This window comes from Papaver somniferum, chromosome 3 (assembly GCF_003573695.1).
Source record: "Papaver somniferum cultivar HN1 chromosome 3, ASM357369v1, whole genome shotgun sequence".
In the NCBI taxonomy this organism is placed as follows: domain Eukaryota; kingdom Viridiplantae; phylum Streptophyta; class Magnoliopsida; order Ranunculales; family Papaveraceae; genus Papaver; species Papaver somniferum.
The window spans coordinates 162,828,498-162,852,663 of record NC_039360.1 but is presented as its reverse complement, the minus strand read 5'-3'; the positions used below and the strand labels follow the sequence as shown (position 1 = coordinate 162,852,663).

The window sequence follows — 24,166 nt, the reverse complement described above, 5'->3', positions numbered from 1 at the left end:
CCCAAACCCGCCCATGTGCATCCCTAATTGTGGATATGATATGTATGAGATGTTGCAGGGAGTGTGTAGTTTTGATTGTAGTGATAATCTGAAATAGATGTTGAGTGAGGTGATGTTGTGATGATGGTGGTTAACTGAATTGTGGAAGAGTAGTGTTAGTTGTTTTAAGATGAAAGTGATATTACTTAGAAACTAGAATGGTTGATGTTGTAGTAATGGGATGTTCCGAGTTAAAACAGAATGAAGACAGTTTGAGTTGAAATGGGTGTGTATTTGTTGATGAAACTGCAGGTGGTAGTAATATATGAAAAAATACAAGGCTTAGAAGTTGTTAATGGGAATTATAGATATAATATGGTGGAGTGTTCTGTAGTAGGTAATATTGAAGTTGAATTAAGTATAGAATCATATGCTATTGTTATGTGTTTGATGATCAGAGTTAATTGGGAGGAATTGAAGATACATATGAGTGTTAGGATATTACAACAGATTGGTTTAGTAATGGGGTCGGTGTTGGTGCTTTGAAATGGCAGTGCTGGAGACTTGGTGTTGAAGGATATGAAAATTTTTGGCTAGTGATGTTGTTTTGAGATGCCGTTTGAGTTATTTTAAGAATATTAGTTGTAGATACTGGTACTTATGGAATGGGAATAAAGCCAAAGTGGAAGATGGTGGTTGTGTAACTGTGTTGAGGAATTGTATTAGAAGATAGGAATGGGGTTGAACTTAACTTATAGTGGTGATGATTTTGCAGTTCATGGGGTTGGATGTGATATCATTGATATGGATGTATGTAGATGGGATATCAACTGCTACCTAAAGGCAAGCTGAATTCTACTTGGAATTGAATTATGAAGTTGTTCTGTTTTTGTATTGAAGTTGTAGAATTATTTTAAAATGAATTTTGGGTAATGATTAACTGAGTAGACCCAGGATGGTTGTGTTCTTGTAATTGTAATAGAGTGGTGACCCGACTTGACTTAGTGAACCTTGACTGAGTTGGTTTCTTTGACCATTGAACCTGGACATTGACCTTTGACCGTTATTTTGAATGTTAGAGACCGTTAGTTAACCCTAGTGGACCATGCCTTGTGTAATGGGTTTGTTTAGTGGACTTGCACTTAGGCCTAGTTATCTTAATTTGATGATTGGACCATTTATGGTCCGAATTAGCTTTCGGTTTCTTCTACAAAGTTGTAGACATTCATAAGGCTTACCTAACGGATTATTGAACCAATCTAATTCAATTAGTAAACCTTAGCTATGCTAAAGATAGAGAATGAAAAGGTGTAAAGTCATAAATGGGCTTAGAATCATTAGATAGATTTGTGATTCTTGTGTGAGCCATTTTGGCTAGAATCTTAGTGTAACACCCCGTATTTTTTAGCGTGCCCGAGATGAAGCTTCATCCAAAGCTTCAATTGAGTAGAAAAAGGAACATTGGTCCTTGGCCAATGCGTTGGCAATGTTCAGCCAACATGGTTGGAGATTAGGTTGGCAACGGACAGCCAACATGGCTATACATCGGGTTGGAAGTGGACAGCCAACATGGCTGAACATCAGAGTTGGCATTGGCAGTGGACAACCATCTTGGCTGCTTATTCGGAAATATATGGCAACGACCATGAATAGTAAAATGGGGAGTTGATGAATAATTTTTGGTCCCCCAATTCAAGTTGTAAAAATGTCAAGTTAACATATATAGGGAGGGGTAGTTGGTTGAAGGTGCATATACGGGTGATGGACCAAGTGAGATAGCCTTAGAGATGTACAACCATCACGGCTGGACATTGGAGTGGCATATGGAACAAAGACGGAAGTACAACCATCACGGCGCTTCATGGGACATGGCTCAGTAAATGTTCAACCGTCATGGCCGGACATTGAAACTAGCATGTGAGCCAGAATGGAATGTATAACCATTACGGCCGTACATCGCAGTTGGCCAGAATGGTAAGGTGCAACCATCATGGCCTGGGGAGTTGATGAATGATTTTTGCTCCCCCAATTTGAGTTGTAAAAATGTCAAATTAACATATATAGGGAGGGGTAGTTGGTTGATGGTGCATATGCGTACTATGCACCAAGTAAGCTTCATAGCTTAGACGGAAGAGTATAAATGATGCTTAGGCCTCATTTATATATGTGTATCCTTACCGATGGAGTGTGTTAAGCATGGGCATCACTATGCCATGCCCAGACCAAGTGTTCATCACTTGGATGCATTTTGACGCAACGACCTATACGGACTAGGCCATTACTATTATAGCTTGGTCACGGCCATGCAAACGAGTTGGCTTAAGTTTCTGTCCCTTAGGATAAACTAAGGTCTGTGTTTGATCCCTTTATAGTGGGGAAGGGTACGCAGGCAGCAGCAATGAGTTGCAGCATTGCCGGTCCAACACTTTGTCGCTCATATCATCTAATTATGATATGATTGCGACATTCTGGCCTCTCATATCATCTGGGTCGGTAGCTCGACGCAAGAGATGATTATGACCAAACTTGACGAGGCAAGTTGCATTCCATTCCTTGGATGCTCATACTTCCTATCAAGGCGTTCGACATAGGCTAAAAACCCGAGTATCGTAATTTAGCTCACGAGGAGTCCATTTTGATGGGAAACGACCCAAAGATCAAGACATGTTGATCTATATATCCACAGGGTCACCAGAATTTAGCCAAATTCCATCTTTTAGGGCCTCAAAAGGCCGTTTTAGGAAAGTTTTTGTTTTCTTAATAAACCCTTCGCGGAGCAAGGGTAAGTTGGAACGGTGTGGAAGCTAAGTTATCTGCATCATGCTCCATGAGCATGCTTGCAAGGGAAAATGTACGTGCATTTTCCTAGCTTTGAGGCCCGGATCGTAGCTTCATCATGGTGCATTGGGGAAGTTACGGCTTGCGGGGCAATGCGCCAAAGGCGCAATTTTCCGGTCCGTCATAGTTGGTATCAGAGCAAGTTCCGAGAAATCTCTAGGGACTGTGCGGACCGGACTTGTCCACGAGTATTTTCCTTAATGGAAACTTAAAGTTGGAGAGTAGGCCAACTTTTGCGCGGAAAGGAGTTTGTAACTGCCATGCCAGTTACTTTGCGAATCGAGTTGAGCTTATTTAAATACTGTGAGTTTTCCTGGACTAAGTGGCACGCCACTTACGAGTGGATATCCGGAAGACCGTCTGGGACGATGGGACTGATCATCCCAACACGTTGGCACTGGACAAGGGTGTGCGTTGTCAGGCCCGGCTAGCATCCCACTTACGAGTGGCAACCTGGATGACCGTCAGGTTCAGTGGACAACTGGAAACTGTTCCGCACAGTACTGTGCTAAAATCTTGTCATTTCGATGACACCTTTCAACTTGTGAACCTTAGAGATTCCTGGGTGGTAGTATGGGATGCCATCTAGGATACCTGGTCGAGATATCCTCTTGGCACTAGCCAACTGCGATTCTTGGTATTGTTGTGGGCACTTTTAGATTCCTGGGCAGGCGGTATGAGACGGTTTCTAAGAAGGTCTAAATTGTGGTTCACGATAACTTGAAGAAATCCGTGATTTCTGAGCATCTCGTATGGGAATTTTTCTCAGGAAATCCAAACCGAAGAGATTGTCCACAATAACTTTGATTTTGAATTTCGAGGACGAAATTGTTTGAAGGGTGTGATAATGTAACACCCTGTATTTTTTTAGCATGGAGCATGTTAAAGGATGTGCCACGACCCGAGATGAAGCTTCATCCAACGCTTCCATTGAGTATAAAAATGAACATTTGCCCTCGGCCAATGCGTTGTCAATGTTCAGCCAACATGGATGGAGATTGGGTTTGCAACGTACAGCCAACATGGCTGTACATCGGGTTGGCAGTGGATAGCCAACATGGCAGTGGAAAACCATCTTTGTAACACCCAGTGTTTTTAGTATGACGCATGCTAAAAGATGCACGATGGTCTGAGATGAAGCTTCTTCTAAAGCTTATGTTGCGTGGTACGCGGTAGATTGGCTTAAGGCAAATGTCGCGCCAAAATAGCGCATTATGTTTGGCATTTGGCCAAGGGTCATTGTTGCATCATCATGATGCATTAAGCCAGTTGGGTAGATGGCCTTGAATATGTAAAACCAACATGGCTGGACATCGGGTGGAAAATGTATAGCCAACAAGGCTAGATGTCGAGTTGGTAATATACAACCATCACGACTGGGCATAGGAGTGGCCTACGGGCCAAAGCTATAATATAACCATCCTGGCTGAACATCGAGTTGACATTTGAGTGGCCTATGGACCAAATTAGGAAATACAACCATCACGGTCGTACATCGCTGTTACAAGACGCTCAACTACTGGTTTTTGTGTGTTCCTTGGATCTATATTGGTGTCTTGGCAGTCAAAGAAACAACCCACAGTCTCCAAGTCTTCCACAGAGGCCGAATATAAATCTCTTTCAACTCTTGCCTCTGAAGTTATGTGGTTAGCTGCTCTTCTAGAAGAACTGAATATTGCAGTCACTACTCCTCATCACTTGTTATGTGACAATATGGGTGCTCGTGCCTTAGTTTTGAAACCTGTGTTTCATGCTAGAGCAAAACACATTGAGATGGCTTATCACTACATTCGAGACTTATTTCAGGAAACTACAGTGGATGTCGAGTTCATAGCTTCAGCTATACAGATTGCAGATGTTCTTACCAAGGGACTCTCTTTTCAAGCCTTCGATAATCTTCGTGAAAAACTGATGCACTTCTGCAAAACTCCTGCCTCAGTTTAAGGGGGAGTATCAGAGTTTATTTGACTGTTGTAAAGAGAGTGTCTTGTTCACACTTCTCTATCTGTCACTGTTTTTTACTTTCCGTTAGTTGTTTGCTAGTTAATGGGATATTCCTTAGTTTATCCCTTTAGGGTTTGTTTCTGCAGAGTCCTTTATAAACCTTTCATGTAACGTCACTATCCTTATCTGTTGATAACAAGTATTATAGCTTATCGTCTTATCACCTTCTTCAAAATCTTACAGCAACAAGGTTGCATGTCTTAAGAAATAGTACAAGGTTAGCTTGAAAAGGTAAATTTTCTATGCTGCATTCAGAAATTTCAGTGTCTAAGGATCAAAGATGGAACAAGAACTCTTCTTTGAGTGGGCTGGATTTTCACTAATTTACAAGGCGATCAAAGGCCGCGGTAAAATTTTTGTGATGATAGTGGCTAGTTTTGATCCACAAATACAACTAAAATTATAATAAACAAAATCAATATTGATGAGTGACTACAAATATAAATTTATGGTTTTACGGGAGAAAAATGATAAATAATAATGTCTTGTAGATTAGAAGCTACATTAAGTGGACACTTAATCATCTCATAACTGGCTAAAAATATGTTTCATCGCTGGAATACTTGATACAAACGGGGACTAAAACAAAATCTTACAATATAAAGAAATGTTGAGTCAAAATTGGGGACGAGATATAGCCTAGGTTAACCCCCTTGCTAGGGACATCCTTCATAAGGTTAGAACCAATTAGTATGTGTAGATGGTGAAATTTGGACAAAGGAGAAAAACGTCATTTCAAGACTATAAGAGAAAACTCAACTCTCACGGGAGAGATTAAGTCATTGGCCCTCAAGGAACCCGTAGCCACAATTTCTAGTATACGTCCCCGCGAGACATTGTTGGTCGTGATGAAGTGATTCCTAGCACACATCCTCGACGACATACAGCTGGTCACATAGGTTCTGTAGAGCGTAAAACGTCCTGCCAGACTTATGAACCAGAAAAATCACAATTCCAGCATGTCTTTGCGGGAAACGGCTGGTTGGTTGTGATACCATGATTCCTTGTATACATCCTCGACGAGATACTGCTAGTCATGTAGGCTCTGTAGATGCGTAAAAACATCCCTGGCGGACTTATGACAAAAAGCGAAGACATCTATGTCTCTTGTAAGCACGACTCACCCTATTTGAGATCAAGGACTGATTCCTAGTACATCATCGCGGGATACACTAGTCATATCTACTCTAGGCTCCTCGACTTACAGAGGTTTCTAAATGATTCGCAAGACATCCCCGCGAGATACGGTGGTTATTCTGCCTCTGGGACTTTTCGACAGACTCCTAGAACATCCTTTCGAGATACATTGGTCATGTAGGCCCCACAATACAGACACAATCGATTCCTATCACATATCTGCAATATAGGCTGGTGAAAGACGAGTGAATCGAAGTCTCGCAAAGACATTATTAGGCGTGCAAGCTTTCCTTTCTCTTCCGAACATGTCCCATCTAACTGTGGAGAGGCTCAATCGCGTCAGCCAAGTCTCACACAGACTAAATCGCGTCAGCCAAATTACAGATGGCCTCAGTCGTGTCAGCTATGTTTCGGACAGCGTTAGCCAATATTCTCAGCTAGCCTCAGTCGTTTCATCCAAGTCTCTCAGACATCCATAGTCGCGTCGGCTATATTAATCTAAGAAAGCTTCACTCACGTCATTCAAGCCTCGGATGGCCTTATCTGAGCTGAGCCATCTCGTCTGAAGAGTCTTATGCATATGTAAGACTTAGGTACAAGTCTCACCTAGGTATCAAGCCTATTTATAAGCGTCTCAAACACACTCACGGCTAGTAAATTGGGCATGAACTTTACATGTCTGTCCAAAAACGTGGATAAGCTCCATTCAGTTTTGCATGTTGAACAAAGGTACACACAAGCAATAATACGGTCTTCATGTGACATATGTGACCGGTCATGGAGTGAAAAAGCTCAACCTCAGCTTATCTCACTCTACACACGATTTCTGAGGCATTCCATGTCTTTTCACGTGACTCATCCTAGTCATTCTCACAAGTCAGGGAATATCTCTCTATCTCGGCCAACTCGGTTGTAGAGATATTTCTCTCTCTCAACACATTATCGCAAAGGCTGACTTAGCTTCACACAAATAGGAGATATAAAATAGGATTTTGGTCTAACGGTCTATATATAGCACGTGTGAGAAATACTCGGCCTATTTCTCACCGTAGAAGATAATAAACGCGATGGAATAATGAGATAAACTTAACCTAGTTTATCTCTATCTTTTCTTGAAGAGACGGGAGAAGTGATCCGCACAGTAAGCAATCACCGACCTGAGATTAGAGAATTCAGCTATAAATAGGTTCTCTATTTCTTCAAGCTAACACAACTTTCTCATAAAAAGTCTTGGAGCAATTCTTCTTCACCCACTAGAATTCTCCGATCTCTTTCTTCATGTGGTTTAGTCGAAGACTATTCGGCTCAATGTCTTGTAAGGCTGTAACTCACTTTCAGAAACCCTAGAATCTCACTTTAGCCTCTCACCGATTTTAGGTAACTATAGTATCATTCTAGCATGTTAAATTGATTGAATTCATTAGCAATGAGAATAAGAATCCTCCGATTACACAACGGGATGGTTCAAATGAAATGTGATACAAGCTATCTAGTTTTATCTTTGTGGAATTACTTAAAATGTTAACTTTGTACGGTAGTGTCTATGAATTTGTTATGCTCTTAGAGAGCTTCTGGAAATACCCGAGCAAAATTTAGATTCTTGATTATTATTTTGTTTGTATTTTCTCCCAAATAAATCCAATTTCTAAAATAAACACCAAATTAAATGACACAACGCTAAACTCACTCTTTGCTAACACCTTTGTAACAGAGTAGCCTTATTCTTCTTCACATGATCACATGACTACTAGAAGGAGCGTCGCCTCTACCATGGCAGCATGAATGCTTACTTTCCAATGCTTGGATTAGTCACTTCTTGGTTATTACGTCTGAACGTACTTTGAGAATAGGCCAAAGGCTTCCCGAGAAAGGTCTTAATAATGAAACAGAAGCGAACTCCGAAACCACACCATTTTCAGCCTTTTTTAATGTATTCTTTTTCCAATCATAAGAATGTAGAGAGACATTTTTTATATCTGATCTACACGATGTTTGGTTACTTGGGTAGGATTCTATAATAATCCGGTCTTCTCCTGCAACACCATGGAAGTAAGCGGATCTACTATTCTTTACAAATCCACACCACTGAAAAGGTAACTCTATGTTAACTTCATTCCAATTGCTATAACTTCCATTACAAGTATCGTCGTCACATATCCATAGTTTTACAACCTTATCGGTCCATCGATGTACTACAGCTATATGCCCACCCACTTCTAGTAAACGATGCATCGGAGCACAAGAGCCTTCTAGGCCTCCTGGATACTTGCATTGTTCTGTAATTTCTTTAGGGACCTTAATCACTTTAAATTTCTCACATCTAATGTCGAATGCATTCAAATATGTAGGAATACGGTAATAACGATCACCCCAATAGATAAAACCATTTGAACAAACTGATGAAACTTGAACACCGGAGTAAAATAACGGTACCTTTTCATCAATGCGTCTCCAAGTGTTGTCTCCTATAGTTAAGACCTCACAAATGTCTGTCTCCGACTCACGTACCTTGCGCATGCATATAACTTTGTGCTGTTTGGTGGCAGGATCAAATCCAAAGCAATAGCTACGTATATCTGCAGTGAAATTGTACCTTTTGTTTCCGCGAACTGACGAGGCTATCCATGGTGTTAATTCTCTAGTGCATGGATTCAGTATGCAGACAGAATCTATACGAAGGTTAACAAAACAGATCAAACCATTGACAGGTTTTAGAATCTCAGTATAATGAAACGGTTTTTGCTCTGATTTTTCGACGAAAGTTGTACTTTTATCAAACAAATTTGATAACAAGAAAGACTGTTGATACGTATACTCGTTGGCACCCACACTAGTACGCAACCCTGAGCTAAGCATTCTTCTTCTAAACGGATCAACCTTCTCATGGCGCGGAACAACAATAAAGAGATCTGAACAACGTTGCTTTGATCTAGTGAAATGTAAATCAATCAAACTTTGATCTTGGCAGATTGAGAACTGCCAGTGTTTGCTTACACACTTGAAACGCATAAGTGATTTTACTGGGAGCCTGCTCAATATCTCACGCAGTATATCTTCGCAATCGGAAACACTGCTGCTGCTGCTGACCTCTGAGCTGCCACCACCACTGAGGTTGTCCATCGGCTTCCTGTTTGCCTTGCCGCCATTGTTATTCATCTTCATCTTCTTACTCTCTCTGGTAATATTTTCCTCACTTTTACTGCCATTGTTACTTTCTTGTCTCTTACGGTGGTTACCCATTATACAGTCACCGGCAGCAACGTTTTGCTCTGGATTTGTCTCTCTGCAGTTCTGAATTGCAAAAAGAAGACCTAGGAAACCTAATATTGATATGGAGAGAGAGGCAGGAAACCTAATATTGTTAATTTGTTACCAAAAAAAAAAAAAAAATTGGATTTACGGCCCGGACGGAACCGGCCAGGGTGACAGGAAAACTAGTGAACCGGTAGGAAAAGTGAGTTGGTTCAATATGGACCCAATAAATTTTTAGAAAACCATGTTAGAAAGCGGTTTACCTGTAAAGGTCACACTTAGATTTTCTTATTGCTTTGTGTAGTAAGAGTAAGATTCATATACAAGTACAACCAGTTCTTGTTGGAAGCTCTACTAAGAGTTGCCATACAGCCTATAAGTGGAACAATTAATCTTGTGTTGGACGTGCATAACTACTAGCAGACGATTCATCGCCAATTATCCATGTTGTTTTTGATGTCCCGTTGTCTGTTCGAGGCAATACTGATTCTCTGGTCCTGGAGCATGTTCATGTTTGGAGCCAACAGACGGGTATAACGATCGAAATACAGAAGTTGCTTCATAAGAAGTGCAAACTCACGAGGAAATCTCAGCCCATAAGATTCACTCACCCGTACCTGTTAAACACAATTTGATGGTCTTTAATCGGTTCTCATATACTCCTAGTACGATGCAGTCTTCAGCTAAGAATATGTTATCCACATCATCGAGTTATAAAGTACTAGTAGAGAACATAATTCATAATTCTGTCTAGAAACTGCTCACCACATCAAGGAATAGAGCATTCATCTGCCTCTCATCAACAACTACGTTAGCAGCTACAGTAGTTCTCGCGTCCGAACCTCTAGCTGCAGCAACAATGACTTCAGTGTCCAAATCCTGCAATCGAGGCGAAAAGAAACTTTATGAGGAATCTGCCAGGGGAAAAAACGCACCCACGAATATGCTGAAAAGGCAAAGTACCAGATCTCTAGAAAGTTCTTACCTGTATTGAAGAAAAAACTTTTTCCAGGTCTCTTGCAAATGCTTTGGCATCCACATTGCTGCTAGTTGCACCCATGTCAATTAAGGATGACGCCATCTGTTCATATTCTTCAATAGCAATAGATGCCAAAAATCCCTCCATAGCTGCCCATGTTTTCGGGGAAATACGTCCCACAATCCCTGCAGAATATTTACTTTACGTTGTCGTTTCGCTTAGGAAATTTAATTTTTTCACAATGTAAACAGACATACTGAAATTCTTTTCCAACACACTCAGATGATTTCTAACATGAAAGTCACATAATTATTAGACTTTGATGATAAGATGTTGATGGTGGAAGTAATAACAAATGTGTTCATAATTCACGTTAAGCTTAACCCTCCAACTTGGAAAGGTAGAGCTGACTACATACCAAAATCAAGGAATCCAATTCGGCCATCGCGAAGAACCCACAAATTTCCTGCATGTACATCAGCATGAAAGGTTTCACAAGCCAGCAAACTGCCAAACCTGCAAAAGAAACATTCACATAATAGTAATAACTCGACCAACCTGGATTGAAACAGCGTGTAACTGTCCCACTAAACTGAAACGCATAGGAAAGTGAAAACATTGCTAAGAGACCTACCACACATTTAGCGCTGTAATAAGTGTTGTCTCTGGACTAGTAACAAGGGATCTAATGGAGTTTAGATCAGTGAGAGGAACTCCATACAGCCTCTCCATGGTCAATATTCGTCGAGTACTGCACTGCGGATACACTTTTGGAGCTGTAGCTTGCCTTGTGAGACCCATTGCTTCAAGATAACTTTGAAATGACTCGATGTTTGCAGCTTCCTTTTTGAAGTCAACTTCTTCAAGCATTGATTCCTTTATATCTTTAACAATATCAACCTACTGAAAAAATGATTTGTAAGATTTTCTTTTTAACTCATATGTGTGGAGATAGGTAAGATGGGAAAACTAGTTCAGTACTTACCAGTGACGTACGGCTGAATTCGGGATTCAAGAATTCCAGAATTCGTGAAACAACATAAATAAAGTTGAGGTCTGCAACTAATGTGTCCTCAATTCCAGGCTTTAAAACCTTTATCACCACGTCTTGCTGGGAACCTCTCAGCTTTGCAGCATGAACCTGAACAATTCACAATTCCTATAATCTGTCTAGAAAGATAAACCAATAACATTATTCAAACGGTAGCATAAACATCACCTGCGCAACAGAAGCCGATGCTAGAGGAACTGGATCAACATAGTCATAAACACTATCTATAGTCGTCCCTAACTCCTGCCGTAAAATAGCTTGAATTTGTTCAAAAGGGACTGCAGGTGCCCTATCAAAGCACTTTTGGAATTCCTCCACATATTCTGGTGGAAACAAGGTTGGGGCCGACGCAATGAACTAGTAAATTGTACAAACAACACACAAGTAATCAATCAAAAAATACCGATTATCACTCAACGGCAACCTATCCCCCAAATTGAACCACCAAATGATTCCAATAACACAGCACTATTATCACTAACCTGGCCTAACTTGATATAAGTAACACCCATTCGTTCGAACAATTTGCGGAGATAAATAGGAGAAAGTAATCCAAGTTGCATTTGTGCTGGTAATCCTGTTGTTGCTGTTGAAGTGTTAACAGTCTACAATCGAAAAACACTCAAAAATGTTGAAATTCTTTCGACGAAATCAAAAAACAAGACAAAGGGGTTGCTTAATTAGTTGGTGATTATACCTTGGAGACATCAGAAAGCCATTCAGCACCAACACCAAGAAAAGCTTGAATACCTTGAGCTAACCGAACCGGACCACGCGGGCCTGTGTTTAATGATGTCTGGACTATATCTTCCACCAATTTTGGCAATTCCTCAACACCATCTATGAATAAATTACAGTATAATCTTAGTAATTCAGTGAATCAGTAGAGTAGATGAATCTTAATTGATGGAAATTGAAGTAAGAAATTTGATTACCTTGGAAACGAGATGAAAAATCCTGGGTTTGAGCATAACGAACAAAGAGTGAGAACCGTTTTCGTCTGCTATGACCACCAATTGAGACTGGGTTTGAAATTGGAATTGGATTTCTTGAGGAGGTACTAGTAATCTTAGAAGGGGGGTTGTGCAAATGATTCCACCTTGTTGTTGTTGCTGTAATTCCACCTCCACCGCCACCACCTCTCCCACCTCCGACTACCCTTGAGGCTGAAACAACCACAGCTCCTCCTCCTGCCATTTTGACTCCCAGTCACTCCAGTAAGAAAGAAAGAAATCGAAGCTCAGATAGACAGACTCGGCTAATTTCTTCTTCCGATTCATTCATTGGTTAACTCACTCTTTAACTAGCTTTCCTTTCACCCATCAAAAACGTGGAAGGGGTGACTCCACGTGGCACTCCGAGTTGCACAGAAATTAGCAAATTTTGAGTTTTTCAACCATGTAAAGGGCAACGTCAGATGAAGCTGAAACAAAGACCTTGAGCAAAATGAAGCTTTCAGGTACCATTTTGTAATAGACCATTTTTTAGGACACACAGCCACAAGAAACACAACATTATTCAATATACTTGTAATTTAGGATTCACAAATGACCACTCAGTCTGCAGACTGTACATTTTATCAATTTTGAGAACACAGCATTGGACACTAGGAATATTTCTCCATGTTTAACATAGTTGAAGACAAAAAGGAAAAAAAAGGCCTGCGGATGCTAAAATCCATACAACAGACTACCAAAAATTTCTAGAAAGCACACTGGAGTGTAAGCGGCAACCCGACTGTATGGGAAGTGCATTGCAGACTACTCCAGCCTACTCTTGCTGCTTGTAGGAGAAAGTATGTTGGCCCCAGTTGAACATTGTAACACACTAGCTTACATGTCCTAGTTTAGAAATCTTAAATATTAATCTGATTCTGTTTCTGAATCTGGTTCAGGATCCAGCTCAGCAGGTCTATTTCTGTTTGTATTGGCTTCCAAAGGGGGAAGCCCGTCATCTTCTTCTTCGTCATCGCTGGAGTTCAAATCTTCCTCAGCAGCTTGGGAATTGGATATTTGTGGATGGGCATTTGATTCTTCTGTACTTGTTAATTTGAAGATCTCTGGCCTGCATTCAGAGACCAAGAGTAAACCATGAGGAAAAAGAAACAATTCTAGGTAGATCAGCAAAGACTGTCTAGATTTACTCTTTCTACAATATTTGAAAGAGACTGTTGGTATGCCCGAAAACAAATGCCACACGTATTCAGTCACCAAAGAGATACCTATTTGATTATATGAGTTAACTTCTAGAATTCTGGCATAAGTTCAATAGCCATCATCCATTGCAGAATATAGACCAACAAACAAAATATCATCACACAAATTATAATAAGAAAAAAGCCATTTTACCACAGGAAGAAAACTTTGCAAAACATATTGTCAGAGCAGCAGAAACCAAAAAAGTACACCATCTGCTGCTTATGATGATTGTACCAAGATAACAGATTAAAGCTATCTGCTGCTACTTCAATTTCTACAAGATACTATATTATAAATCTTGTTAAAGCTATCTGCTGCCAATTTTAGTTTAAAGCGACTCCAAAAGGGGAATCCACCCACAAAACTAGAGCCAAGTATTATACTCTTTCTTATTTGCAAATAACAATATTGATCAGATAGAATTCAGCAAATACTAAATCTCAAAATGACAGTTCAAAGAATATCAGCTGAGAACTAAGAATAGGTAACTTAGAAGGTTATGAGCCTAGGACTACTGGGAAAGCTCTCCGTTTCACATAATATTTCCTGCTCGTACTACTCAGACTCCGTTTTTATGTTCTTATACAAGAAAATAAGTTTGTTAAAGTCAAAATTACATTTATCCATTAAGACTAAATCATAAAATGCGAAAAACGTTCTAAGAACAGTTCACACATGATATTAAATTTCCACCCTGCATATGACAATTCCTTACCTATTCATAGCATTCTCCTACTGAGCATCGAATAAATGTACAAGGATAATAAATTCAAAAATTAAGCAACCGACACACATCAAGTCACTGTGGATATTGCAATTTCCCACCCTCCCTCCTCTGATTCTTCCTTTTCTTTCTTTGGTCGAATACTATCTACTCCTATTATTGTACTACCAACACATTCCTTGAACTGAAAGGATTCGGAGAAAAACCCGTTATATGCAACCAATAAAAGATTCAAACAGAAACCCTCCCTTCTTCAACAGCACCACCCCCTTCACATGCCATGACAAGGTTAAAAGTGTTCACTTTTCATAGTGTTCGCTATTCTTATGAAATTTACTGACTATATAACACAGAATGTTCTGTTATTTCCTATTCGAGCACTATATTTCTTGACTTGAACTAATTTAATATCACATATTAAATTTAAAAACGACATCCTTAATTTAAAAGCCACATCCTTCTATGATTGACTTGGATCATACCCAGATAAATTTAGCATGTGAGACTTCAAAATGATGTGCGGATAATATTGAAACTAAAATATTAGACTCAGTTTGCTAATGTCTGATGCAGATAAAACAAATTAATAGACGGACAGTGTGTGCCTGTGTGCGTGTGTGTGAGAGAGAAAGAGAGACTAGCAAATAACACAAACAGCACAAACCGACCATAAGAACTGAACCTAACCTCAATAATACTTACCTAATAAGGTGCGAATGAAATACAACCACAACCAACCCATTCAAAACCACAGAATAGTATCAATGAACTAGTATCGTTTCCTTAAACTCTATCAGCGCCTACAATTATTTGATTTAATCAACACTAAATTGTAATATTCCTAGTGTCCCTCCATCAACTGTCTAATTTGCTTATCAGCTAAACAAACCTTTTCAACTTTTAGTATATCATCTGGTGCAAGACGCACAGAATGTTCCCCTATGGGAAATTTTAAAGTCCTAGACATACTCGTCACTGATATATATACATGTTAACCAGTTGAGAAGGAGAATATAGATAAAGAGTGCTAACCATTCTGGAGATTTCTGTAGCAGACGAACTTGTTCATAGAATAGAACTTGTGTAACAATACAAGCCACTTTACTACCAGCTTCAATAGCTTCCTCTATCCGTCCTGCGTCAACCACGACAAAACTTCCTAGAAACAAAAATCAACAAAAAACAATTCATATCCAGTTTGAACTCTGATTCAAAGAATTGTAATAACTTTCATATCTCAAAATTACAGGCTAATTCAGTAGAGACTATCCAACCAACCTCGCTTAATCCACATACTCTTCTGAAATTTGGCAGGAAAGAGCGCAAGCAATTTCTTACCATCAGCATCCAATACCTGATAATCATTATAACAAACAATTTTCAATTACAGAGACAAATTCAAATTCAATTCAAATTATTATTGTAAAATTGTGAAATTGGGAATTAAGTAAATGAATAAATACCTCAATGGAATTAGATCCTCGTAGTGATACGACTTGCATAACACGCTGATCTTGTTGTAAAGTCAAGCCTTGTTCCTCAGCTGCTCTCTTCAGATTCTTTCTTCCTCCCTTCATTGCACTTTTTTTTTCCAATTGATTCACTTTCTTTCTTCAGCCAGCCACGGCGGTGGTGGTGGTGGTATTCACCGTAATAACCCTACTGCCTCCTATGGACGACGAAATTCTTCAAAATCTCACACTGACGCACTCTCTGTCTCACTGAGGAGGCAAAACCAGCTGTTAGGGTTTTTCGATGAAGACTCGAAACTGCAACATTTAAATGGACCTCAATCACACCGGGCCTGGGCTGGATAGTTCTGTCGAAGTCAGTTTACTGCAAGGGTACCAAAATTCATATGCTAACGGGGTATCAGTGTGTTAAGACGGTATCAAGATCTATATAAGACAAACTAGAGAATCATTTGTTTTATATAGATTTTACAAGTATCTTCCCAGTAATTTGGCATCCACGCTAGAGATTTTCGGGAGTTATTTGTTTTCTAAAATTTGGAAGGGACTGAAATATAAAACGAAATGATGTTATTTGACAATAAGTTCAATAAACCTTTATCACCTACCTTGTGTAAAGGATGAACTATGTTCTTATTTAATTAGTATTTAATTATTACAGTTGATTGAGAGGAATTAGATTAAACCTACATTACAGGTGCACAACGTTTGTTTACTCCTAACTTATCTGCGTCGTTTGTATCTGGGTCGTCTGGATATGAGTGAAATCATCTGACTTGAGTCATATCTGATTCAATATGTTTGTTTTGAGTCAGATCTGACTCAACTGACTCAAAAATATGTGAGTCAGGGGTGTTATGTTACCTGACTCAAACAGGTCCGAGTCAGGGGTTAGGTCTGAGTCACAGATCGAGTCAGATCTGACTCAAAATTAAAAAAGAAAAACAGTCTGACATCTGTATCGCCACGAGTCAGGGATTGACTAAGATCCAGATCGTGAGTCAGATACAAACAAACATGGTATTAGCTTTAGTAGATTATGTATTTTCTTCGGATGAATTTTCCATCCAAAGCCAAAATGAAAATTCTAATTAGACATGTGAAGAGTTTAATGTTGCAAATACTTATATATACACGTTTGAAATGAGCTCGAGTTTCATTTTTATTACTTGAATTCGTGAAAGTATGTAAATATCATTGATTTGTATAGCTTTCTACCCCAAAGTCGCCTAGGTCGTCGCAACCGTTTTTTTTTTTAATCGGCTAGAAAATTAACGAACAACTAGTCAATTATAAAGAACATTTTATCTATAGTTAGATTGAAAACTTCAAACTTAATTGATTCTGGTTTGAAGTTTGTAATCCATAATTGATTAGGTTTGTCACTTGGAAAATTAAATGTAGACTTTACTTGCATTGGTTAAAAACAACAAAGTCATCAACGATTAGACATAATAGATTTTTTACTAACATCAAACAATACTTAAAAAAAAAATATGTAATGCCTTAACTCTCTACTGCTATAATAATAGCATATAGTTAGCGAAGTTGTGACCTTTATTGTCCACATCCTGAAAAAAAAAATCTTAACCCAACTTGGTTAATTCTTCGTTTACGAAACATATCTACGGTCAGTGAGTTCCTCATTTCTTAACCGTAGAAAATGTAAAACCCTTTCTTCATCAACCTAAGCATAAATGGGTTGTAACTGAAAATTAACATGACTTTTTTTGGTGATTCTGACATATTTCAGCTATAAAAAGATAAATAAAGGGCTCTTTTCGATATTATCCCATGTGAACCATGCCTTAACCCCAAAAAAAAAGATTTGGATAATATTTATATTATATTAGAGATTTGGATATTAGAGTTTGTTTTAGAAGATTTATGTGACACAAAAATAAAATCGTGTAGGTCGATAGAAAAAAATTATAGCCAATCAATCTGTTCTTCATATACGAAGAATAACATTGAGTTTCGACTAGGTTCTTCTTATTTTTCTTAGAGGAAACCCATCTCGAAATTTTTACCTAGCTGAAAGTCAATATTTTTCTTTTTTTGAATCTAATGTTCTCCTAAATTGGGGAAAAAAATATAACACAATACTGAAAGTGAAAATATCATCAACATTCGATCTAAAATAAAAGAAAAAAGTTGAATTCGTTAAGAATTACCAACAAGTAACTAATTTAGGTATAATGAACTACTTTTTTGGATCATACGATGATTAATCGGATTAAGGTTCGGAAAGAAAGAAAACGATTTGGTGAAACAAACAGCGACATATTTGAAGAAACATTATAATTATACAGCATATTTTTGTAATTATGATCCAACATATAAAAATCAGTGTGAACTTCAATGTCACCGACTGTTTTTAGTAGCTTAAAGGTTATTCTTACAAAGAATATTATCATGCAAACACCCACTGTTAATAATCCAAAATGAAAAAACCAGAATGAGTTATTAATACAAAGCAATGTGCTATTGAGGATGTAGATAGTCAAGTAACACAACTTTTGAAAGGGCCCGTACAAAAGATCCAAACACTAAGGTATATATTATTAGTCGTTGTAAAATTAAATAATTTTATTTCCATCTTCTTTGAATTTTCTACCCTAATATTATTTTGGAATGTAAGAAGAAACTATTATCCGCTACCTTTTATGTTTGTCACTGTTAGGTAAAAGTTTGACAATGTGATGCAAAAATTTTAAGAAAAAATCAAGGGAGGGTTTTGTGCGAATTGTTTCCATTTGGGTATGTTTATCTTCTTTTAGTTTCTATCTTATAATGACGTTTCATTCAAATAATTGAATCCTTGACCCCTTCTTTATGGAGTATTTGTTGTATTGTGATCAAAACTGCATTGGAAATCTTACAAGAGCATAAAGATAGAAAAATATGGTAGCAGAGACAGATACCAACCACTCTAGAAAACGAAAAACAGATGGGTGAACGAAAAATGTATAAGTTTTGCACTTTTGTGCAAGAAATTATATGTATTTCAAAATGGTATAAGTCCGTCGATCCTTAAAATCACACGCTTTTTCGTATTATAAATTGTGTTTTAATACACGAAACAATTTATTTTAAGTGTGTGTCAATGTATATAGTAAATATAATAAAAAAATATGAATAAATTATCGAGTTTTTTCATAATTGTTTGAACTCTAAAAAACATATTACTGACAAATATTTAACATGTATACTAAAAAACATATTACCGACAAATATTTATATGCAAAAGAAGGAAATTTAAATATTTGTCGGTAAGGAATAAACCAGTTCGAGTATTGACACATAGTTCTTCAAGAAACATTGCATTAGTACTTACTACCAACTTTTGTTCTTTCGGGTTATAAAATAAACCAACTCAAGTACCTTTTGGATAGCCTACAAACAAGCAAACTTCTGACCTTGATTCTAGTTTACTAGACTTTCCTTTTAGCACATGTGCAAGACAAACCCAAATTCTTAAATGTCGTAGATTTGTATTACGCCCAGATCACAGCTCCCTGGGTGTCTTAGGAGATGCCTTACTAGGTACCAAATTCAGAATATACGTTGTTGTTTCTAAGGTTAATCCCCAAAAAGATATAGGTAATGAAATATAACTCATCATGGATCTTACAATCTCTAGTAAATTTTTATTCCTTCTCTCTGCCACACCATTTTGTTGTGGTGTTCCAGGTGCAGTCAACTGGGATACAATCCCATGTTCTACTAAGTATGCACCAAACAGAGTTTAAAGATATTCACCGCCTCGATCTGATCGAATGGCTGTCAATTTTTTTCCTGTTTGGTTTTCGACCTCCGCCTTGTATTTTTTGAACTTTTCAAAAGAATCAGACTTATGATGCATAAGATAGATGTAGCCATATCTAGAATAATCATCAGTGAAAGTGATGAAATACTCATAGCCACCTCTATCTCTAACATTCATCGGTCCACATACATCAGTATGCACTAACTCTAATACTTCATTGGCTCTAACACCTTTCCCTGTAAAGGGTATGTTGTTCAGTTTCCATTCCAAACAGGATTCACAAACTGACCATGGTTCAATTTTTAACGAATCCAGAGATCCATTTTGAACCAACCGTTTGATCCTGTTAAGGTTAATATGACCAAGCCTTAGATGCCATAAGTATGTAGCGTTAGTTGAAGGACTCTTCATTTTAATAGTGGTAAAAGATGGTATAAGTTCATTATTTAAAACACAAGGAATAACAGGAGAAATAATATGTAAACCATGCACCAACTCACCAGTAAAAATAACTAAACTGTCTTTAATTGTTAAAACCTTAAAAGAATCAAATTTAATTGTCAAACCATCTCTAACGAGACAAGACACTGAAATTAAATTCCGCCTAATGTCTGGCACATATAAACAATATTTCAAAACTAAAACCTTATTCTCATTGTTACTACTACTACTACTAAGACGAACTCTTCCTACGGCTACGGCAGCAACTCTTGCATCTGAACCAAGGCTTAGGTAAATCTCTCCTTTAATTAGTTGTCTGGTTATCTGAAACCCCTAAATGAATTGCATATATGATTAGTGGCTCCAAAATCTATACACCAACTGTTTGGTGTATAAGTGGCAACATTTGCCTCAACAACTAAAGATTCAAAATTACCTTCTGATTTCTTCTTAGCTAAGTACTCTGTGCAGTTTCGCTTCCGATGACCAGTCTTGTTGCAATGGAAACACTTTAATTTTGCAACACCTTCTCCTTTGTCCTTTCTAACACCCAAAGCTTTATTTGCATTAGGACCTATTTTTTGAGACTTTTTCTTAGGATTCTTTCGCTCAGGTTTGCGCTTAGAATCCTCTGCTAAGTGAACACGTCCAACTGCCTTTTTGTTGTCCATAATTCCTTCTGCAGTTTGCAATTGGTTAAGTAACTCAGGTAGATTTAAGACCATCTTCTTCATGTTGACATTCAACTTGAAATGCGCAAACGAACTGGGAAGGGAATTGAGAACAATGTCAACTTTCATATCAGCATCGATAGTTGACCCAAGGGTTTCAAGTTCGTTAAACAGACACATCATGAGAATAACATGCTCACAAACTGAAGTTTCTTCTTGCATCTTAGTGTTCATTAGCTGTCTAGTTGCCTCCTCTTTGGCGGGACGACTATGTTTAGAAATCATCTCCTTCAGACCATTGATGATCTCAGCAGCTTTCTCAAAGCCCTCATACTGATGTTGCAGTACATTGCAAATAGAAGCCATGATATAGCATTTGGCCATATCATTGGCTTTCTTCCATCTAGCATGAGCACCAGCTGTTTCTTGGGGTTCAGGGAGGACAGGTTTTGGTTCATTCAGAACAAACTTGTAATCTTGTACAGTGAGTACAATATCCAAGTTTCTTTTCTAATCAACCTATTTGGGACAGGTTAACTGGTTTTCTTTCAAGATCATCTGTAAGGGATTGAGGCTCAACATTGACATCTAAACATGCATAACAAGTAAATTGTAGTGAGATAAAACAGTTCTTAAAAAATTGAAAATAAAAAAAAAATTATTTATTTATCGCAACTCCCTAGTATTGCTATAAACATCGGATTCCCAAAACATTACATACGTAACATTCCTTAGGGAATTAGTTGCGCACATAGTTTTTCAGGTGAAAGAACTTTCCAATGATTTAACAACCCTAGACATCTCATGTCATATTAAATCAATAATCCGATAAATTTAGCCTCTAAAAATAAGTATTTGACTCCTTAGGGAAACCAAATTACTTATTTATAGTTAAGTGTAACCCATAGACTATATTTCAGACCCCACATAAATTGGATAATCTCCTTGGGGAGTATAAAAAATTCATGTCATCTAAATTTTTCCTATGGAAGGCCATGGGGTACGAAAATCCCTCTCCCACTTAATTTCTTAGACAAGGGAAGTCACCGTTTATACATCTCATGTATAAAAAAAAGCAATTTGCGATTCTATGGTTACCAATTTAATTAAACCAAGATGATATTACAACTGACATGTATGCTTGTAAACTGATAATCGTCGTGTAAATTGAACTTGAAGTAATCAAACATTATTCAACCGTTCACATTAATACTAGAGTGTCTAGAATCACAAGCTAAACATACTGGTACCTTATGGCATTGGTTATCTAAAGGGATATAACTAACTACATGTGCCAAGACCCTTTAAAAAACTTGTTTTAATAATCTGTTCCAAAACTGTTTTGGACATATTCAAACAAATTTTGGGTGCACATTAACAAACATTAAAGTTTCCACTTAAACCAATCAAAGATTCAAGTCTATGATTTCGAAAACTCTTTTCTCAAATCAAAATCCCTAATTCATACATCTCATGTATAAATAAACAAGACCCCATATATCTACCATGGTGATTTCTTACTCTAAAATAAAGATGTTGGTAAACCATACACATATGAATTTGCATCCTGTACAAAAATCAGCCAATACCCATCTCAAATTAATCAAATCAATCATCAAAAATTAACAGCATCCACCGATTGATAAATCTAGGGTTCCATCAATTGATACAAATTCAAAAATTGAAAAAGCCCTAATTTTTAAAACCCATCATAATCTCTATCATGATAAACAAAATTGCGATTATTAACATCTAAACCTAGCTCTTGATGCCAATTGTTAGGATCGATTGTAAATATTTGTCGGTCATATTTATGACAAATATTTAGTCACTGTAAATTTAAATAATTTTATTTGCATCTTCTTTGAATTTCCTGCTCTAATTTGATTTTGGAATGTAAAAAGAAATATTATTTGTTACCTTCTATGTTTGTCACTGTTAGGTAAAAGTTTTGACACTGTTATGCAAACTTTTTGATAAAAAATGAAGGGAGGGTTTTGTGCGAATTGTTCCGATTTGGGTAATGTTTATCTTCTTTTATTTTTTATCTTATAATGACGTTTCTTTCCAATAATTGAATCCTTGACCCCTTCTTTATGGAGTATTTGTTGTATTTTGATCAAAACTGGATGAAATATCACAAGAGCACAACGGTAGAAAAATATGTTAGCAGAGAAAGATAATATCCACTCAAGAAAACGAAAAACATATGGATGAATGAAAAGTGCACAAGTTTTGCACTTTTGTGCAAGAAATTATCTGTATTTCAAAATGGTATCAGTCTGTTGATCCTAAAAACCACAAGCTTTTTCGTATTATAAATTGTGTTTTTAATAGATGAGACAATTTATTTTAAGTTTGTATCAATGTATATAGTAAATATAATAAGAAGATATGAATATATTATCGAGTTTTTTCATGATTTTTTGAACTCTAAAAAACATATTACAAACAAATATTTAATGCATATACTAAAAAACATATTACTGACAAATATTTATATGTAAAAAGGGGACTTTATAGAGTAAAAGAAAATTCATCTACAAAGAACAGTACTCATACGATAACCTTTTGTATGTAACATTTTTCTTCAAAAAATTGAAAGTGACTACATCCACAAATATATAGACAAAATTGACTTTTAGATCCTTAACAACTATCAAATAGTTAGTATAAATCCATAAATCCATTTATGTGTTGGATGACTCAATTACATTACTAAATTAGTATAAGTTATTACTATATAAATAGTGTGTGCTAAAGAAAAATGATGGAATCAAGTGCATTTGGAAAAGGACTGCAGAAATATGATCAGTGCTATGAATATAAGCTTTTATTCTGTTAAATGGACATATTTAAACATAATAAATGATGCTTTAGACGTTTTAAGTTGTTTTCAATCTTGGAAATGTACCTATGTGCACGGAGATGCTAATCAGTTGGCAGATTTTATGGAAAAGTTTGCTAGAACATAAAATGGTACTTTTATTTGGTTCCTGGAATGGCCAAGTTGGGTAAATACTCTACTGCAACTTGACATGAATAATATATAGTTTGTTACTCTAATTAATATATTTTATTTCCTTTTTTTTTTAGTTTGCTAGAACATAAAATGGTACTTTTATTTGGTTCCTGGAATGGCCAAGTTGGGTAAATACTCTACTGCAACTTGACATGAATAATATATAGTTTGTTACTCTAATTAATATATTTTATTTCCTTTTTTTTAGAAAAAAAATACATCAGGATAATTATCCGGAACACAATATAAAGAAAATAAAAAAAAAACAATTTGATTATGTTTATTTAATCAATTCTTCTCGTGATTCCACAATTGAAGCACCAATTGTTTTTGATAAGTTTGTTATTCCTTCAAAAATTAGGTAAATTTAACTCAGAATACTAGTTTTGTGTACATATTTATGCCATCATAAATCAGATAATTAAAAATCCTATAGGATTGTACTTTAGTCATTGTAAATTTAAGTAATTTTATTTCCATCTTCTTTGAATTTTATGCTCTAATTTGATTTTGGAATGTAAGAAGTGATGAGTGCTAAAAATTGTATATTTTTATCCCTTTTTATTGGCAATTAACTCATCTTTTGTGCATTAATTCTACATTTTATCCCATATTCTGTATTTTCATTG

At 37.0% G+C, this 24,166-nt stretch overlaps 2 protein-coding genes across 2 annotated transcripts; both read right to left on the bottom strand.

Annotated features, from left to right (window-relative positions):
* Nucleotides 1-9,455: 9,455 nt before the first annotated feature.
* Nucleotides 9,456-12,505, bottom strand: LOC113357890 (uncharacterized aarF domain-containing protein kinase At5g05200, chloroplastic-like). Its single transcript, XM_026601379.1, has 10 exons — nt 12,176-12,505; nt 11,938-12,080; nt 11,723-11,845; nt 11,409-11,597; nt 11,175-11,330; nt 10,824-11,089; nt 10,608-10,705; nt 10,196-10,374; nt 9,976-10,089; nt 9,456-9,827 (listed from the first exon to the last, which is right to left on the bottom strand). Exons 1-10 carry the CDS (start codon nt 12,435-12,437, stop codon nt 9,639-9,641), a joined length of 1,719 nt encoding a protein of 572 aa, XP_026457164.1. The 5' UTR covers nt 12,438-12,505; the 3' UTR covers nt 9,456-9,638.
* A 237-nt stretch (nt 12,506-12,742) lies between these two features.
* LOC113357891 (probable RNA-binding protein EIF1AD) lies at nt 12,743-15,909 on the bottom strand. The gene is made up of 4 exons (XM_026601380.1): nt 15,626-15,909; nt 15,441-15,516; nt 15,195-15,321; nt 12,743-13,304 (listed from the first exon to the last, which is right to left on the bottom strand). Exons 1-4 carry the CDS (start codon nt 15,737-15,739, stop codon nt 13,103-13,105), a joined length of 519 nt encoding a protein of 172 aa, XP_026457165.1. The 5' UTR covers nt 15,740-15,909; the 3' UTR covers nt 12,743-13,102.
* Nucleotides 15,910-24,166: the final 8,257 nt, after the last annotated feature.

Bases quoted from the DNA above. Each gene is read 5' to 3' on its own strand.
- LOC113357890 (XM_026601379.1), bottom strand. From the start codon at position 12,437: ATGGCAGGAGGAGGAGCTGTGGTTGTTTCAGCCTCAAGGGTAGTCGGA. The intron at 12,081-12,175 runs GTAATCAAATTT...ATTTATTCATAG, and splicing joins TTTTTCATCTCGTTTCCAAG to ATGGTGTTGAGGAATTGCCA. The intron at 10,375-10,607 runs GTATGTAGTCAG...AATATTCTGCAG, and splicing joins AATTGGATTCCTTGATTTTG to GGATTGTGGGACGTATTTCC.
- LOC113357891 (XM_026601380.1), bottom strand. From the start codon at position 15,739: ATGAAGGGAGGAAGAAAGAATCTGAAGAGAGCAGCTGAGGAACAAGGC. The intron at 15,322-15,440 runs GTTGGTTGGATA...TTTTGTTTCTAG, and splicing joins GAGTATGTGGATTAAGCGAG to GAAGTTTTGTCGTGGTTGAC. The intron at 13,305-15,194 runs GTTAGCACTCTT...CTCTGAATGCAG, and splicing joins CTACAGAAATCTCCAGAATG to GCCAGAGATCTTCAAATTAA.